At 34.6% G+C, this 18,120-nt stretch overlaps 2 protein-coding genes across 5 annotated transcripts; both read left to right on the forward strand.

Moving 5' to 3' along the window:
• The first annotated feature begins 3,577 nt into the window (after positions 1–3,577).
• On the forward strand, positions 3,578–11,606 carry LOC114419286 (microtubule-associated protein 70-2-like). 2 transcript variants are annotated; one of them, XM_028384928.1, is made up of 11 exons: positions 3,578–4,139; positions 4,265–4,350; positions 7,081–7,146; positions 7,234–7,404; positions 7,523–7,693; positions 7,786–7,941; positions 8,056–8,202; positions 8,355–8,426; positions 8,505–9,038; positions 9,140–9,333; positions 11,050–11,606. In XM_028384928.1, the coding sequence occupies exons 1-11, from the start codon at positions 3,941–3,943 to the stop codon at positions 11,105–11,107; spliced, it is 1,854 nt and encodes a 617-aa protein (XP_028240729.1). In that variant the 5' UTR covers positions 3,578–3,940; the 3' UTR covers positions 11,108–11,606. The 2 variants fall into 2 exon arrangements, with proteins under 2 accessions (XP_028240729.1, XP_028240730.1); XM_028384929.1 differs by having other exon boundaries at positions 3,591–4,139; positions 11,068–11,606.
• Positions 11,607–13,106: 1,500 nt separating this feature from the next.
• LOC114419287 (probable mediator of RNA polymerase II transcription subunit 37c) lies at positions 13,107–17,836 on the forward strand. 3 transcript variants are annotated; one of them, XM_028384932.1, is made up of 4 exons: positions 13,107–13,277; positions 14,259–14,352; positions 15,674–15,896; positions 16,007–17,836. In XM_028384932.1, the coding sequence occupies exons 3-4, from the start codon at positions 15,677–15,679 to the stop codon at positions 17,647–17,649; spliced, it is 1,863 nt and encodes a 620-aa protein (XP_028240733.1). In that variant the 5' UTR covers positions 13,107–13,277; positions 14,259–14,352; positions 15,674–15,676; the 3' UTR covers positions 17,650–17,836. The 3 variants fall into 3 exon arrangements, with proteins under 3 accessions (XP_028240733.1, XP_028240734.1, XP_028240735.1); XM_028384933.1 differs by having other exon boundaries at positions 14,270–14,352; XM_028384934.1 differs by lacking the exon at positions 14,259–14,352.
• The last annotated feature ends 284 nt before the right edge of the window (positions 17,837–18,120 follow it).

Raw genomic sequence — 18,120 nt, forward strand, 5'->3', positions numbered from 1 at the left:
ATGCATAAAAACAAACAAAAAAAAAACCTTGCCTGCTGGATGCTTTTCCGTGGGTGACCTTACAAAAGCATGAAGTAGCGAAAACTGAAGAAGCAAGAGTTCAACGATGAACCCCTAACACAAAAGAAGAACTAGCTTTTCTGCTGACCTCAGAGGGCCATGCTCTGTATGCTAGACATGACAATTCAATGGAGAGCAGAGGAAGCAGGCGAGCTACAGAGTGCAAGCGCCGACAATACGTCCACACAGAGATGACAACAACAAACTGGACAGGGAGATGTTTCGCGGCAAAAACTTGTTCGGGAATAATGATCCATGAATGCTAATCAGCAAGTGTATTGAGTCGCACAAGTAATATAAAACGGTAAGAACCAAGTATCGAATCATAGGAAACTTGTTTCATTCAGAAAATGTGCATTCAATAAGTAAACATTTGTGTAAAACAAGTAAATAATCAAAAGAGGGTTTTGTCTACAATTCTAATTAACTACAAACTAAAGTATCTAACAGTGAGAGGTAAAAACAGTCAAGTAAAAATGTTGGGTCATTCTACTGAACCTACTTTGATGTTACTAAATATTTTTCTCTATTTAACATTGTTTTAGTGTTCTTATGTTGAAAACAACTACCCAAACCAAGATCCCTCGAGTGAATATATAAACTTCGTCCTTGATCCCTCAAAAAACTTGGTTTAAAAGAGTTGCATTAAGATTACAACATAATATAAACTAAATCACTGCACTCCGTCCCTAGACATACAGTTTTCTAGCCTGCTTTATCAAGTTCTAAGGTTTTAAAGCACTTCCCAATACTAAAAATCCTAACTTTACATACAAATGAGTGATCAAGCCACAAGCATGCAAGAAATAAGTGCAGATAGAAGCAATGAACACATAAAAATAACTTTAAATAGATAGTGAGAGAATATTTCATCAAATGTTCAGCAGAAATCTCCAACAAAAGGTTTAACCTTCCATTGCAAGTTAGTAACTTTCAGCACAAAGGATAGATTTTCGAAGAAAAACTAAGGTTACAAATGGATGAGGATGTCTCCTCCATCCCTAGAACCCTAAAATCACTCCTAAAACCTAAACTCTCTTGAAGGCTGGGGCTTTGCTCTGTTTATCGTCTCTCTCAGTGTGTCTCTTCGTTTCCTCCCTCTGTTCTATATCTTTTTATGCCAACTTTAGTGTTTTAAAGGCTCATTGATGTTTCAGATTCTAAAGGCTTGCTTAGTGCCATTTTCTCGCTAAGCGCGAGTTAGTGAATTCTCGCTTAGCGAGTTGGGCACGCTAATCGCGAGAATAGACAAATTACTCGCTGGGCGAGCTTGCGGCGCGCTGGGCGCGAGCATTTGTGACTGATCCTCTTGTAGGGTTTCCCCACGCGTTAAGCGGGCTGAGTGTCTCGCTTAGCGGATGTAACTCGCTAAGCGCATATGTCTTGCTTAGCGAGACACCACCTGCTTGACCTTCTTCTTCTCTTAGCCTGAAATTGAAGTTGATTCACGTTAATTCACAAAAATGGGAGTATCCACTGAGCAAAATTAAACTAAACATGAAAATATGTACAAATCCTACAAAAAGAACCATAAATTAAGGAAAAGATGTTAATTTCATAAAACTATTCAATATAAAAGTTAGTCGTAAATGATGACTAATAGGAGACACGTGGCATTGGCCAATAGAAGCAAACAAGGTTTAAAATGGAAGGGCAAAAAGACCATAAAACCAGGAAATGTGCCACGTGTCAAAAGCTTAGGCATGGGCAAAATAGGATTTTCATTGGACTACTCTTTTATTATAACTATATTAGATATATAGAGACTAAGAGTGATTCAAAATGATATGTGTATATATTAAAATGAAATGTTTTTATGTATAAAGATCAAAATGTAAAGCCTTTTTTAACAGTAGCGATCAAATGAATAATTAAAAAATTAAATATGAATAATAATATATTTTATAATTTTTTTAGTTTGAAAGAAAGTAAATGAAATACAGAAAAATTGACTTCTATTAGAAAATTTTAAATTTTCTTTTAATTTTTTTTCATTTCTCACTTTCTTTTCATTGTTTTTTTGTTAATTTGTTCCATTGTTTTGCACACCATTAGTAAAGAATCCTGAACATCCTTAACACTAAACAATGGATTAAAGCAAGGTAAACTAATTATCTTATAGTAGTATCCTAACTTCAAAACAACGCTTATACATTGATCGTCATGAAAATATTTACTTTAATTTCTCTTGCACAAGAATATCTAAATAAAAAATATATAAAACATGTGTTTAAAAGTTAAAAAAATAAAATAAAAAATATTTTTAGCATATACTTTTTATTTATAATTAAGACTTTTCAAAAGAAATATGCAAGTATGTCGTATACATGACGATGATAATAAACTAATAATACAAATAAAAATTGTTAATAAATAGTAAAATTTAATCATAAAAGTGTGAGATAATGATAAATTGATCATTGAATGATTAAAAATTTAAATTTAATCATGAATATGTAAAAAATATAACAAATTAGTCTTATAGGTAATTTAATGACAAATTTATTCTTATACTTTAGGACTTAATGTTAAATTAGTTCTTGAAAAATATATTTTATCGTCAAATTGATCCTTGAATATTACAACTTAATACTAAAATGATCACACAAATTTAACAACATGATTAATTTAGGGTTAAGTAAGTTTTTAGTCTTCAAATGATGGGATTTTGAATTTTTGATCCCCAAACTGTTTTTTTTTTTATAAATTTGGTCCCTAAAGAATTTGCGGTTATTAAAAATAATTATTGTCGTTAATGTTGTTTGCTAAGTGATGAATCAATACTTAACAAAACACATTGATGACAAAGACTATTTTTTATAACTACAAATTCTTTAGGACTATTTTTTAAAAAATAGTTTAGAGACCAAAAATTCAAAGTACCTATAATTTGAGCATTTAAAACTTAATTAACCCATTAATTTATCATGATTTTGCATAATTTATCATGTTTTTGCATATTCAAAATGCCTCTAATTTGAGGATTAATTTATTATTATATTATATTTTGGGAGACGAATTTGACTAATGATCAGTTGAATACAAAAGCAAGAGATATTTCAGATCATAATTAGCTGAAAGCAAGTTTCCTACAACTGGCATTGAAATTATGGAACTACTTGGATCGAAAGACATTCTAAATCCAACAAGTTAATGTGCAATTAAGCCATTACTACATGCTGGTAGGGTGGGTAGTTTGTCCGCACACGCACAGGTTTAAACCAGCTAAGTTCTCAGCCCACTAACCTACGCCGCAGCGCGTACTACCACCCAAAAAATGAAGCCCCCACTACGACCTCACGGGGTGCGCACTACGCTTTAGGCACACGGTAAGCACAAGCAATTAATTAAGATTAGATTAGTAACGTCGAAGAGTTTAAAATCGCAGTGAAGTTTCACTCACACTCTCTCACTCTCACTATTTAACTTTAAAATCCGCAAACAAAGCCAAAAAGCCTTTTTCTCTCTGCAAAAAGCGTAAACAAATTAACAAACCTCACTCACTCATCACCAGAGCACTGTTTTTTTTTTTTTTTATTTATTGATTTGTTAAATCTCACTCTCGCGAAAACGGATTTAAATCGCAGATATAGAGAGAGAAACAAACAAGACAAAAGAAACATAAGGAGAAAGAAAGAAAGAACCAAAAGCATCTCTCTCTTGCTCTCTCTCTCGTTTTCTCGTTTTCTAACACACTCGCACTTTCTCTCTCTAAAAACCACCATTTTCGAGGTCGCGTTTTCTCTGGCTCTATATGTATGGTGTGTAATCCGTGTTTCGTTGTAGTGTGCGCGTGCGATTTGGAATCTGGTGGTGCGAGCATTTGAATGTAAGAGAGGATTTTTTGATTCTTTTTGGATTCGCGGTGGTTAGATCGGCGATGGCGGAGGTTCCCGGCGACGGCGGCGCGACGCTGTCGGTGTCGGGATCGTTCAAGGAGGGGAGAGGCTCGGCGAGGCGACGCGGCGGCGGAGGAGGAGTGAGACCGCCGAGCATGGACGCCGACGAGTTCATGAATTTGTTGCACGGTTCGGATCCGGTGAAAGTGGAGCTCAATCGCCTCGAGAATGAAGTTCGAGGTAAGAAAATGCAGCTCGATCCGAAGTGTTCTTCACCGTGATTTTTTGTGTTTTTTTAATTTTGAATTTTGAGTTTTGAAATTTGATTTTTTTTTTTTTGTATTTTTGTTTGTGTGTGTTTGCAGATAAGGACAGAGAATTATCGGAAGCGCAGGCTGAGATCAAAGCCTTGAGGCTCTCTGAACGGCTCAGAGAAAAGGCCGTTGAAGAGGTTACCACTAATTTTTCAATTATTGTTAATTGTTTCTGTTCTTTGTTTGTAATGATTGATGGTGTCTTTTTTTGAAGATTATCATGAATTATCCATTTTTGTGTTTATGTTATCATGCTAGTAGTTACTAGTAATTACCATATTTTTTTGGTATTGCAAGTAGAATAAAGAAAAAAGCAAGCAATTACAATCTGAGGACAGCAGTGCCAATAGCATCCTCATTAATTATGATGTTGGTTGTGTTGTTGGTGTTAAATAAGGTCTCGTATCATTTCCTAGTGTGAGTGAACACATTGGTGGCATATTTGGAAATGTTTCGGTGTGGTTACTATGTTTGGACGTTGAAGTTATAGCAGAGAAAAATGGATTCTATTCTTTCCATTTATGTGTCCAAAAGTGCATTGGAGGATACTCTTCATGTGGGAGTTGGACCATCCTGTTTTGGCATCTGTTAAATTAATAGATGTATTTTATTATTAAGTGTCTCGTAATAGTCAGTTCTTGCCTTTTCTGTTTTTCTCTGTTGTAGCCTTTTTGTTGTTTCATATATTTATAAAAGCTTCAGCTGAGTGTAGAACACTCAAGCAATTTCTCTCAAACTAAAAACTCTCTCAACTGCATCGATACTTCCTTTCACATTTTGGCTACGTGTAGCAATTTCTCTTGCTTTCTTTTTTTCTAATACTTTTGAGTTTTGAAAGAAAGTGTCTCGGACTCTCGGTTAAATTTAACACTCTTACTCTGAAGTCATTGTACTAAACTCTTTCTTGTGTTGACCACATTGCATTTTCCTCACTTGAGAGATTAGTATGTGTTAAACTTTAGTCCATTTCAATGTGAATGAGCTTCTTAGGGATGATTTTTCTGTGTGACTCTTGGTATCATTGACATCTAGTTTTGAATCCCTATTAATATTATAAGCTCTGGGAAGGTAGAAGATGAAATGAAGATTTTGGGTAAAGTTTCCAAGCTGGTAATAGGAGTATTTAGAACCACCATTTCTTCTTTTAAAGTCCTAAAATCAATAATTGGATATTCTAAATTAGCTGTAGGTAATACTAATTGTTGTAGATATAGGAAAAATGGCTCAGGGAGGCTTGCTCATAGCTATTCTCTGTTACTAAGAAGTAAGAAGATCGTTTACATTAAGATGGACTAAGTGTAGCACAGTTCATATTTTAGATAAGGATAGTGTACTTCTTAAAATTAGAGGAGAGGACAATATATAATTAAATAGTCTCTTAGGGAAGGGATGTTTAATTTACTCTTTATTTTTTCTTTTGATTTAATCCATTATTAAATAATGGACACTCTGTTTTACAGAAGTGCATAAGAGAATACTCTTGCTGTTGAACAATCCCTTTTGGCATTTGCATTGATGCTACATTATAATTTTTTTGGACTTTTGAAAGAATCTGTCTCAGTTAAATTTGGCATTCACTCAAAGTCTAAAGTTGTTGTAATAAACTTTGTGTTGACTTGATCATAACATAAAATACATTACTCAATGCCTATGGATATGTTGGGGATGCTATGATCCATCCAATGTTTGTCCATTGAAGTTTCTTCTCTCGTAAACTTGAATCAATATGGTTTTGCTAGACTGTCAAGGCTTACTTTCCAGTTTTCACAGAGAATACCTGATTTATTTTATGAATTTTGGTTTGCTAAAGAGTGCCCTAAGACACATCTTAAGGGATTAAAAAAAATAAAAAAGTACTTGATGAAAAGTAAGCATTTGAATTGTGAACTTAAAAAGTTTTACTTTTCATTTAATACTTTCCATTTTCATTAGTACCCGTAGGACAGTAGTTAGAAAAACATTTATTTTATTACTCCTTTCCATTTCTTTACCCTCCCCCATACCTTTACATACGAGAAGCCTTCGGGCACTGGGTACATTGTTTTTTTTTTGTAATATTTTTGTCATTTTAAAAAAGTAATGAAGCATTAAATATTTTTTTTCTATTTCTTCCCTTGGTATTAATAAGTCAGATAGAATTTTAATAGAGTGATAATAGTTTTCAGAGTATTTTAATAAAGGATAATTCAGTAAAATGTTATTTTTTCTTTTAATTATTGTGCACTATCTTAAATGAAAGCTAAAAGTGAACATTGATAGAACTACTTATCAAAGGAAACTTTTCTTTCTCTCCTCTTTTTGCCTTGGTTACATGGTATGTTATTTTGTACTTTTGCTCTTATCTCTAGCTTTGTGTTGACTTCTGGATAATATTGATTTGGCTTTTAATATTTTTGTTCTCTATTATAAATGAAATCATGATAATTAATATTTTTGTTGTCTAATGTTGTTAATTTATATTTGAGTCATTAGTAGTTTATTATGTCTTAAATCTTAATGCAGCAATTGTAGTTTGCCCTACTGAATTGCTTGATACCTTAATTTTATCCTTGTCCTCTTGTACTTACATTCTTTCCATATTAATATTTCTTATATAAATAGTACTTATGTCTTGATTGCAGGTGGTTTCTTTGAGTGGGTTTTGTATTTAACTCAATTGTCATGATACATTTTTTTTCTTCCTTTATTCTGCAGTTTAATAATTCTTTATGTTTTTTTTCATGATGCTACTGCAGCACATTGAAGCTTTACTCTCTACCATGCTTTGACATGTTTATATTTCTTAAGCTGTTTTGCATTTCGTCCTATTGTTTGTATGCTTTAGGTCAACTTGAAATGTAACTTTTCTGCCTTTTGCTTGTATTTAGCTGACGGAAGAACTGTCAAAGGTTGATGGGAAGCTAAAACTAACCGAATCTCTTCTAGAAAGCAAGGTATTGCATGAAGCCTCTATCAACTTTAGGAAATAGTCATTTTCCCAGGTTAGGTGGTATGTTTTCTGAATCGAATATTTCTGGCAGAATCTTGAAATTAAAAAAATCAACGATGAAAAGAAAGCATCAATGGCAGCTCAGTTTGCAGCTGAAGCCACTCTTAGAAGGGTCCATGCTGCCCAGAAAGATGATGACATGCCTCCAATAGAAGCAATTCTTGCACCTTTGGAAGCTGAACTCAAGCTTGCTCGGCAAGAGGTATTACCTTGTTCTTGGAGTTCATATTATAATCCCCTGGAGAAAGAGCTGTTGGAAGGACTGAAACTGGCTTAAAATGAGTGGTTTTTTACTTTGTACTTCCATTTATTCCTTGCAGATTGCTAAACTACAAGATGATAACAAAGCTTTAGATCGTCTTACCAAATCTAAAGAAGCTGCACTACTTGAAGCTGAGAGGACTGTCCAGGTTGCCCTGGCTAAGGCATCCATGGTGGATGATCTGCAGAACAAAAATCAAGAGCTAATTAAACAGATTGAGATTTGCCAGGTATTGCAATCTTGTATGATTATTCTCTCTCCTGGTGTGTGAGAATCATAATATGTAACTTCTATCTCTGACTTTGCCATCAACTTCCTCAGGAAGAAAATAAAATTTTGGACAAAATGCATAGACAGAAGGTGGCAGAGGTTGAAAAGCTCACCCAAACTGTTAGAGAGCTAGAAGAGGCTGTCCTTGCAGGTGGTGCAGCCGCAAATGCAGTGAGGGATTATCAGCGGAAAGTTCAAGAAATGAATGTAATGTGTGAAAAGTCTTCAGCATGTTCAAACTCACATTTGCTTTATTCTTGATTGTACTGCCTCTAGTTAAGATCATATTTATTTTTGCACGGTTTATTTGACATTCTTTAGGAGGAAAGAAAGACTCTAGACAGGGAGTTGGCTCGTGCCAAGGTAACAGCAAACAGAGTAGCTGTTGTGGTTGCAAATGAATGGAAAGATGCTAATGATAAAGTGATGCCTGTCAAACAGTGGCTTGAAGAACGTCGATTCTTGCAGGTAATATTTTTTTGCTTTACTCTGCCAATTCATCTGAATTTAGTGGTTGAGTTCTTGACTTCCATGACTCTTTTTGCTTATATTTCTTCTTTTATATTAATTTCCCACATTTGGCTTCGCTTTCCGCTTATTATTAAATTGCATTCTTATAGGGAGAAATGCAGCAACTTCGTGACAAGCTTGCTATAGTTGAGCGCGCTGCAAAGTCTGAAGCACAATTGAAAGTAATAATCTGGTTCTTATCTATTGACTTAGGTGATTAGTTCTCCCATTATTCAAGGTGAACTTTTAAATATTTTCAGGAAAAATATCATTTACGACTTAAAGTGCTAGAGGAGAGTTTGAGAGGAAATTCTAACAGTAGTAATCGCGGTACCCCAGAGGGAAGAAGTATGAGCAACGGCCCTTCTCGTCGTCAATCCCTAGGCGGAGCTGATAACTTCTCAAAACTAACCTCTAATGGGTTTTTATCTAAAAGATCACCATCCTCTCAACTGAGGTCATCCCTATCCTCTAGCACAGTTTTGAAGCATGCTAAAGGAACATCTAAATCTTTTGATGGTGGTACAAGATCACTGGAAAGGAGTAAAATGCTGCTGAATGGAACACCTCTGAGTTACTCATTTAACCAATCTCTTGAAGAAACCAAAGAGAGAGAGGCAAGTGATAATTGGAAAGGAAATTCAGATGATAAGCCAAATGATTTCCCAACTGTGGATTTAGTGGATAGTGTTCCTGGTGTTTTATATGACTTGCTGCAAAAAGAGGTGATAGCCTTGAGGAAAGCTGGTCATGAGAAAGATCAAAGCCTAAAAGATAAAGGCGATGCTATTGAGGTAAATGTTTGGTCTATTTATTGTATTTGGATATAATCCTTGACTTCTTATTTATAAATGATAGTCCTTGCTAATTGTTTCCAATGGCCATCATCTATCAGATGTTAGCAAAGAAGGTAGATACATTGACCAAAGCCATGGAAGTTGAGGCAAAGAAGATGAGAAGGGAAGTAGCTGCTATGGAGAAGGAGGTAGCTGCTATGCGTGTGGAGAAAGAACAAGAGAACAGAGCAAAGCGGTTCAGCAATGTAAAGGGCCCTGTAAACAGTGCTCAGCAACAGCTAATTTCTGGAAGGTAATTGTTATTTTTGGGGTTTCCTTGCCATAATATGTAGTTACTGGCTTGTTACTCTTTTCTCTTTGCCTTTTTCTACAAATGATTTTAGGCTGGGAATTTTAACCATCAAATGGATTTATTCTGTTAAGAGAGATCCCATAGTGAATAGCATCCCTGAGAATTTGGTCTTTAACCAAGTCCATGGCATTTTGTGATGCATGTAGTTGATCTCACTTTCGAAGGACATTTCATAAGGGATTTCTGTCTGTCCAATGTCCATGGATATAAACTATTTCATTTTCCTGGATCATGGGCTCCTGGTTGTGCTTTGGTTTCTGGGTTTTGTCTCCTGCTTCTTGTTGTTGTTGTTGTTGTTGCCGGTGTTTTAAACACGGTTTAACCAAGAAAGAAAAATGAGTTAATTCTATTGTTGTAAAGATGGGTTCATTTTGTTATGGGCTTATGGCTAATGCATTTTCAGCACTCCTAATTGAATCTATAATTTGCCACTAAAGGTTGTATAACTGTTTGTTTTGTATTCTTGATTCTTGACTAGACAAATTAGTTAAAACGTTCACATTTTTAAAACGAGAGTGGTGGATTAAGAATATCAAATGTTTCTGCTACTTGAACTTTTTGCTTAACCGAAACAAAATCTTCTAATAGGGCATATTAGGAACTTCGGTTTTCTTGTAGTTATTTATTATTAATATCTCAATTCTATTTTATATTTGATAATGATTATGGAAAGGAAAAAAGAAGAAAAAAAAGCAGAAAGGGGAAAAGAAAGAGAAATCAAAATCAGAAGTTATATTTCAAAGGCCCAGAATAAGCCCAATGTGAGTTTCAGAAACAACCAACAAAGGGTTATTAGTATGATCCACACAAACCAAAGTGATCCTAGAGACGGTTAGGAACTAACAAAAAAAAAAAAGAAAGAAAAAGACACAAGAATCACTACAAGTAGTGATCCAATAGAGAGAGGTCAAAAATGGGGAGAGAAGAAAAATCAAAATGAGAGGTGTCAAACTCAGGACAGAGAATGTAGAGAAACAAGGGAGAAATGTCATGCTGTGTGGGAGAGGAAAGGGGTCGTGACTTAGTCAGCTGAGTGGGACAAAAGAGAGGCATTACTTGAAAGAGATCTGGGCCAGCCTGTTTAAATGCAGCCAGGCTTATATGGGTTGATCAGTTTTATTGCAGGCTTGAGTGGACTGCGTTGGACCAGTTCACATGCACAAACCCTACTCCCCATAATCACTTATATGCAAGAAAGATTTTTATAAAGAAAAACAGCAAGAAAGATGAATTGACCGTGTCCTCTTAAAGCCAAGTATCTCCTGATTTCTTTAAACTGTCTAGATTTTGACATTCATCAATACTTTTTGGCGACATGTTGGTATTGAATATTGATACTTTCTATATTATTGTGTTATCTTTTTTTTTTTTGTCTCGTGAGTTTCCGACACTCATAGTTGAGCCTAGAATTTTCCTCGAGTTTTGTTGCTGTTTGTTTTGTTTTATTGATTAGGTAAATTAATTTGAAGTTTAGAACGCTCAAATTTTTTAAACAAGGGAATGATGGGTTCAGAATGTGAAATATTTATGTTAATTGGACTAACAATGAATATAGACAAAATCTTTCAGTATGATACACTCTTTTGCTTTCTTTTGTAAGTTGTTCTTTTTTTTTTTCTTTCTGATTTCTCCCTCTTAATTTGGGATGACTAACAGAGTCTCTCATTTGCACAGAAACGTGACACGGGGTGGATTAACACGCAGCACCCAATGACAGTTAGTCTATTACGGTGGTGCTTGGGAGTAATCTTTCATAGGCATCATTCTTCTACCCTCTGTTTTTTCCCTTGTGTTTTTGTCCAATTGATTGTAAGGTTATGTAACTGGCATGCCGAGGACCAGTGTTACTACTGATATTAGCCATGGATTGGGATAAGAAAAACAATTGCAGGATTCGGTATGCATATCTTCTGACCTAGTGTTATGTTCTCTGGTTAGAGAGAGAGAGAGAGAGAGACCGGCTAAGAAGGCAGGCAATGGAAGACAATTAACTTGGACTAACCTTTCACTCTTTCGGCATTTCTGAGTGGTGTGGTTGTATAGGTAGCTTTATTCCCCCCTTTACTCCTTTTTTTTGCAGTTTATATTTGTAATATGCAGATAGTGTGATTGTGATGGTTCAGGGTTTGTCAATATAATACTAGCGGTTGGTCCGTGTCATGCACGGAGTATTTGCTTGGTTGTGAAATGATATCGACTCACAATTATTCCTAGTTTTGTTAGAAAACACCTTGAAAATAATTCTTATAATTAGATATTGATTATAATTATAATTTGTAGGTTGATCTGTCAAAACACAATATTTTTATAGAAAATAAATGCAATTTTTTTGACATATTATTGCTAATAAAATTGAGTGCGATAATGATTAATAAAAGATTGTCCAGATTTAATGAGTAGTGAATAGGAAAATAACTAATTGAGTGCGATAATGATTAATAAATTGAGTGCAAGTTTACTATATCAAGATATTAACGAGGCTGGTATAGCGAATAGGAAAATAACTAATTAATAAAAAGCCACTAATTATTTTTAATGAATTACCTCTAAGTCTTTGCAAGTTAGTCGCACACTATCGCTAGCTCTGGATAAGCAATATAAATGCACTTTTTTATTATTATTTATTCATGAGAATCAAAGACACGTTTATAATAACTGATGCATCCTGGTCATTGAGTCAATAAATTGAGTTAGAATGCCTTGACTAATATAAATGCATATTAAACAATAAAATTATAAAATGACATGAACAAAACTACCTAAAAAGGCATACACTATAAGCTTAATCATAAGAGAAGCTAATGTAGTGCATAACCTTTCAAGATAAAATCTAAGGAGAGTATTGGATTAAGATTAGGCATCATTCTGATGACCCCTCCACTCTCGTCCCCTTCCACAGTTCAAGCCTTACTCCAAGCTGTAATTCCTTTCTTTGAGCCTCCCCTCTCCCTAAAGGTCACATCTTCACCTTCAGCGCCTTCAACTAAGATGTTGAGCTCATTAACAATTATTTGGTCCTTAGAATTTGCAGCAACTCCAATTGAGCCATGGTCTTGGTGCCGCCCACCGCGACCTTGATTGCCCAACTACAGTGCTTGGTGATGACAACGATCGAAGGGTGTTGTCTTTGGTCTTGAATGTCCTCTCTTTCTCGATTTATGATCCTTTATGTTCTCTTGTTTTTTTTTTTTTCTATTTTCGTTCTTATGTTTTAAAAATTCTATTTTAGTCCCGTATGTTTTATGAAAATTTCATTTTCATCTTTTTGTCAAATTTTTGCTAACAGCGTCAATGTTTTAAATTTTAAATTAATTTCACTGTATGTAAATTCCAAATGCATAAGACCTGATAATCTTTTGGTTTATTGTTCTCATGCAAGAACACACTGAAGAATGCATAAACACGTTGAGAAGTTGAAGTCACAGAAGTATACTTGTTTGTCATCATTAGAAATTTACACATTGGCAATTTTTAGTGATTATTATATTAAATTGATTATTTTAAAATTTAAATTATTAATATTGTTAAAGAAAAATTCATAAAATGATCAAAATTAAACCTTTTGAAAATACAAAATCACTAGAGTAAGAAATTTGGATTATATAGGACCGAAATAGTAAAATAAAAAAACAAAAATAATAATTTAGCAAAAAAAAAGTACAAAGTTAATATATAATTTTATTAAAATAGTCAAAAGTGTTAATACATTAAGGTGTAGTTTTCTATATTTTCGTCGCACCGGGCACTGGGCACCCTCTCACGCTTGCGTATTTCTCGTTGCTTGTCTGGTTTACTTCTGTAGCACGATCAACAGCCATTGACACCGAAAGAGCGATCGAGAGTTGTTTCTGGGTTTTTATTTCCATTTCACCATTCCTTTCAAGGTAAAGAACTCTGCATTTTAAGTCTTGTTCTCTAACTGCAATTTTTTTCTTCCTATTTCTACTCTTATCACCCTGCTCACATTTTCTTCGCCACCTCTGGACCCTATTCAATTGTTTTTTTTTTTTTTTTTGTCTGTGCTTACGATCAATACTAGTGCCGAACCCTATTTATCATCCCTCCTTTGTACTATAGTCACCTTTTATTTTATTTTTGGGTAGCACTGCTTTTTGCTTGAAACACACCGTTTTGCTAACAAAACATTACTCTCAAGTCTAAGCCAACCATTTTCACTGCACGTCCTTGACCATTTCGTATAAGTCTCTTGTTCTAAATGTGAGAAATTGTGAATCCATATCAGCAATTATCACTTTTTATGTAACCCGTTACAACTTGCTATTGCCGGTTACAGTTGCTCAGTCACTTACATATTGCCCAATCCTTTTTTTTTTTTGCTTTAATATGTTTTTGTTAATATAAGTTAGTAATTTTTATTTTTGATTACTGTAAGTTCATATTTATTTTAAAATTATAGTTCTTATAAATTTATATTTTTTAATTTTAATTTTTTATTTATAATTCTCATGGATTCGCATAAAATTAAAAACATAAATTTATATGAAATAAAAACTGAGCAAAATATCTGAAAATAATTAAAATAATGTAAATTTACATGGAATAGAAATGATTTTTTTTACAAAAGACTTAGATAGAAAAAAAAGAACTTAGATAGATAAAAAAAACATATTTAACTTTTTTTTTCAACTTATGTCAGAACTTACATAAACAACTTTTTCATCTCTATTCCTCTAATTTTATTCTATTTTTTTCCCCAACTTTAAGACAACCCCCTTTTTTTTTTTAAAAGCCAAAGACCTCGAACACTAGTAGCTTCGTTGCGAAGTATTATTAGACTCTGAAAAGAACGACATTACTGAATTTCAGTTGATTGTATACTCGTGCCTAACAAACCTTTGTATTAGATAAAACACAGCTTTCATTTTGATCCTCCAAAGAGTGCGGGATTGAGAAGGAAAAAGGACCCATAGATAGATTCGGTTATTCCATTAATTTAAGGTAAATGTCCTGAATCAACACCCTTGTGTATTTTTTTTTATCTAAAACTTGCATCACTTAGGGTATGTTTGATAACCATTTTTAAAAACTATGTTTAGTTTTCAAAAGCTAAAAAGTAGAAAAAAAAACTTGTTTGATTGGTGCAATCAGTTTTTTAGTTAAGTTAAAATGGAAATAGCTACTGGTTTTCAGTTGCAGCCTCCAGCTTACCTGTGTCACTCCACCAGCTACAGAGTGTGTTTGCTATTTTAACCTATCTGCTGCCATGTAGAACTGGAAAGGAAAACTTCTTTAAGCTGTTTCTGTTTTCTAGTTTTTAAAACACTTTTTTTCTTCTGGAAACAGTTTCCAAAATTCAATAGATTTTAGATAATAAACTGATTGATAAATAAAGGAAAATTCTTTTGAAAACAGTTTTTAGAAAAGCTACTTAACACTTCTTCACTGTCATACTGAAATAATATTAGCCAAAGATAGCCAGAAAAGATTTGGAGTTCGACATACCAACGATGAGTGTAGTCCCTGAAATTAGTACCTGAAATTGACATTGGTCCAATATTTAATCTTGACTTTAGTGCCTGTCAATTTGATCCTATGTTTTCCAATTATGAATCCATTTAGTCCTTGAGTTTGATGCCTATCAATTAATTTGGTTCCTAACGAACTAAATTGATTGATTGTTGTCAAATTCAGGAATTGGTTTTCTTTTTTCATAATTTTAGGGGCTACATTAATTGGTGAATGAAATTTTAGCAACTAATTTGTTGTATTACTCATCTTTTAGCATACTTATAATTTTAACATACTTATAAATATGATTAAACCAAAGTGTGCTTGAATTAGTGGGACTTTATTCAAGGGAGGTGATTTTTTTTATTGGCTAATGTTAGTTGTTAGTTTGTTATATTTTGTTAGTGGGGGGATTTGAATCCACGACCTCTCCCTTTCTTCTTCTCCCTTCAATTACCAAGCCAACCTTATAATTTCATGGGAGATGATTTGTGACTTCTGTTTTCTGAAGGAAAATCAGGTAGTTCATTTTATAGAGTAGATGTAAACTACTTTAACTGTTAGCCTCATCTAATTTTAATATAGTTACTATGCTATTTGTAATGAAAGCATTTTTAATATGAATTGTTCTGCAAAGATGCCATCCACAATTTAAAAGCTTACATGTACATCATAATAAATCTATTTGGCTGAAACCCAACTCTAATACTTGGGAATTACTTGTAACAACCAGCATGATTTCTTTGACTGTGCTATATTTCTTCCCGGTCCTGACTTGAACCATTTTGATCTTATTTCATTTGCTTGAAAGATCATGGCCAGAGAATACGAGGGATGTGCAGTGGGAATTGACCTTGGCACAACTTACTCGTGTGTTGCAGTGTGGCTGGAGCAGCACTGTCGAGTGGAGATCATCCACAATGACCAAGGCAACAATACCACCCCTTCTTGTGTTGCTTTCACAGACCATCAAAGGTTGATTGGTGAAGCTGCTAAAAACCAGGCTGCTACCAACCCAGAGAACACTGTGTTTGGTAAGTTTTCTATTTTTATCCGTGCTTTCTTTTAAAAATTTGAAGTTTAAGATTTCTCCTAGACTTTTAGTTGGACAAATGAATGATCAGAATTTTTTAAACTTTTGTAGATGCTAAGAGGTTGATTGGTAGGAAATTTAGTGACCCTGTTATTCAAAAAGATAAAATGTTGTGGCCGTTCAAGATTGTTGCTGGTATTAATGACAAACCCATGATTTCCCTTAATTACAAGGGCCAGGAGAAACACCTTTTAGCCGAGGAAGTATCATCTATGGTCCTCACAAAGATGCGGGAGATTGCAGAGGCATATTTGGAAACACCTGTAAAAAATGCAGTGGTTACTGTGCCTGCTTATTTCAATGACTCACAACGTAAAGCCACCATAGATGCTGGTTCTATTGCAGGCCTGAATGTTATGCGGATAATCAATGAACCTACTGCTGCAGCTATTGCATATGGGCTTGACAAGAGAACTAATTGTGTTGGAGAGCGAAGCATCTTCATCTTTGACCTTGGTGGTGGTACTTTTGACGTGTCTCTCCTCATAATTAAGGATAAGGTCTTCCGAGTTAAGGCCACTGCAGGAAACACTCACCTTGGAGGGGAGGACTTTGACAACAGAATGGTGAACTACTTTGTACAAGAGTTCAAGAGGAAGAACAAAGTTGACATTAGTGGGAATGCAAGAGCCCTAAGGAGGTTGAGAAGTGCATGCGAGAGGGCAAAAAGGATACTCTCGTATGCAGTGACTACCAACATTGAGGTAGATGCTTTATTCCAGGGCATTGACTTTTGCTCCTCAATCACCCGTGCAAAATTTGAGGAAATCAATATGGAGCTCTTTGAAGAGTGTATGGAAACAGTAGATAGGTGTCTTTCTGATGCCAACATGGACAAGAGCAGTGTACATGATGTTGTCCTTGTTGGTGGTTCTTCTAGGATTCCAAAAGTGCAGGAGCTATTGCAGGACTTCTTCAATGGGAAGATTCTGTGCAAGAGCATCAACCCTGACGAGGCTGTTGCTTATGGTGCAGCTGTGCAGGCTGCTTTGTTGAGTAAAGGCATTGTGAATGTTCCAGACTTGGTCCTGTTGGATATTACACCTCTGTCTCTTGGTATATCGCTAAAAGGAGATCTCATGAGTGTGGTGATTCCTAGAAATACTACCATTCCTGTAAAGACGACAGAAACATACTCTACAGCTGTAGATAACCAATCTGCTGTCCTGATTGAGGTTTATGAGGGTGAGAGAACAAGAGCCAGTGATAACAATTTGCTGGGTTTTTTTAGGCTTTCTGGCATTCCTCCTGTTCCTCGTAACCATCTTGTGTATATTTGCTTTGCCATAGATGAAAATGGTATTCTATCTGTTTCTGCCGAGGAAAAAAGCACTGGCAATAAGAATGAGATTACCATAACCAATGACAAAGAAAGGTTATCAACCAAAGAAATTAAAAGAATGATTCAAGAAGCTGAGTATTACCAGGCTGAAGATAAGAAATTCCTTAGGAAGGCCAAAGCAATGAATGATTTGGATTGTTACGTTTACAAGATCAAGAATGCTTTAAAGCAAAAGGATATCAGCTCAAAGCTTTGCTCAAAAGAAAAGGAGGATGTTAGTTCTGCAATTACAAGAGCTACAGATTTGCTTGAAGGTAATAACCAGCAGGATGACATAGCTGTGTTTGAGGATAATCTGAAAGAGCTTGAGAGCATCATTGAACGCATGAAGGCCATGGGCAAAATTGTTTAGTTGTTGTTCAGTTGTAATTTCCTGTGGTGTTAACTTAGAATTTTGTGTGTGATAAATGCAAACTTTCATGATTGATGTTGAGCTAAAATAGCTGAAGTTTGATAACTTTGCAGAGGATGTGTTCTTAAAATTATTGCTATTATTGACTTGAGCACTTAACATTTCTGATTGATCCTTTGACTCCTTCCATGCCAACAGCTAACTTGTTTTGCATAATGTGTTGGGCTCTTGAGTACATCTCATTTTTCTTTAGCTAATTCTAGAGTTGAGATTTTTAGACCAGTGGTGGTGGTTTTTTTTTTTTTTTTTTCTTTCTCGGCTTTAGACCAGAGGTGTTGATAGAAACTATTTTTCTCACCTTAGTTCACACTCTTGTTTTATTGATGAACGATTTGGAGTATTTTAACAAAGGTAAGATGTAATTTTGTTAAAAATAGTTGTTTTAAAATAAGTGAGAGGGTTATGTTTATT

This window comes from Glycine soja, chromosome 7, assembly GCF_004193775.1.
Source record: "Glycine soja cultivar W05 chromosome 7, ASM419377v2, whole genome shotgun sequence".
Classification (NCBI taxonomy): Eukaryota; Viridiplantae; Streptophyta; class Magnoliopsida; order Fabales; family Fabaceae; genus Glycine; species Glycine soja.

Bases quoted from the DNA above. Each gene is read 5' to 3' on its own strand.
- LOC114419286 (XM_028384928.1), top strand. From the start codon at position 3,941: ATGGCGGAGGTTCCCGGCGACGGCGGCGCGACGCTGTCGGTGTCGGGA. The intron at 7,405-7,522 runs GTATTACCTTGT...TATTCCTTGCAG, and splicing joins TCAAGCTTGCTCGGCAAGAG to ATTGCTAAACTACAAGATGA. The intron at 8,427-8,504 runs GTAATAATCTGG...AAATATTTTCAG, and splicing joins AGTCTGAAGCACAATTGAAA to GAAAAATATCATTTACGACT.
- LOC114419287 (XM_028384932.1), top strand. From the start codon at position 15,677: ATGGCCAGAGAATACGAGGGATGTGCAGTGGGAATTGACCTTGGCACA. The intron at 15,897-16,006 runs GTAAGTTTTCTA...AAACTTTTGTAG, and splicing joins CCCAGAGAACACTGTGTTTG to ATGCTAAGAGGTTGATTGGT.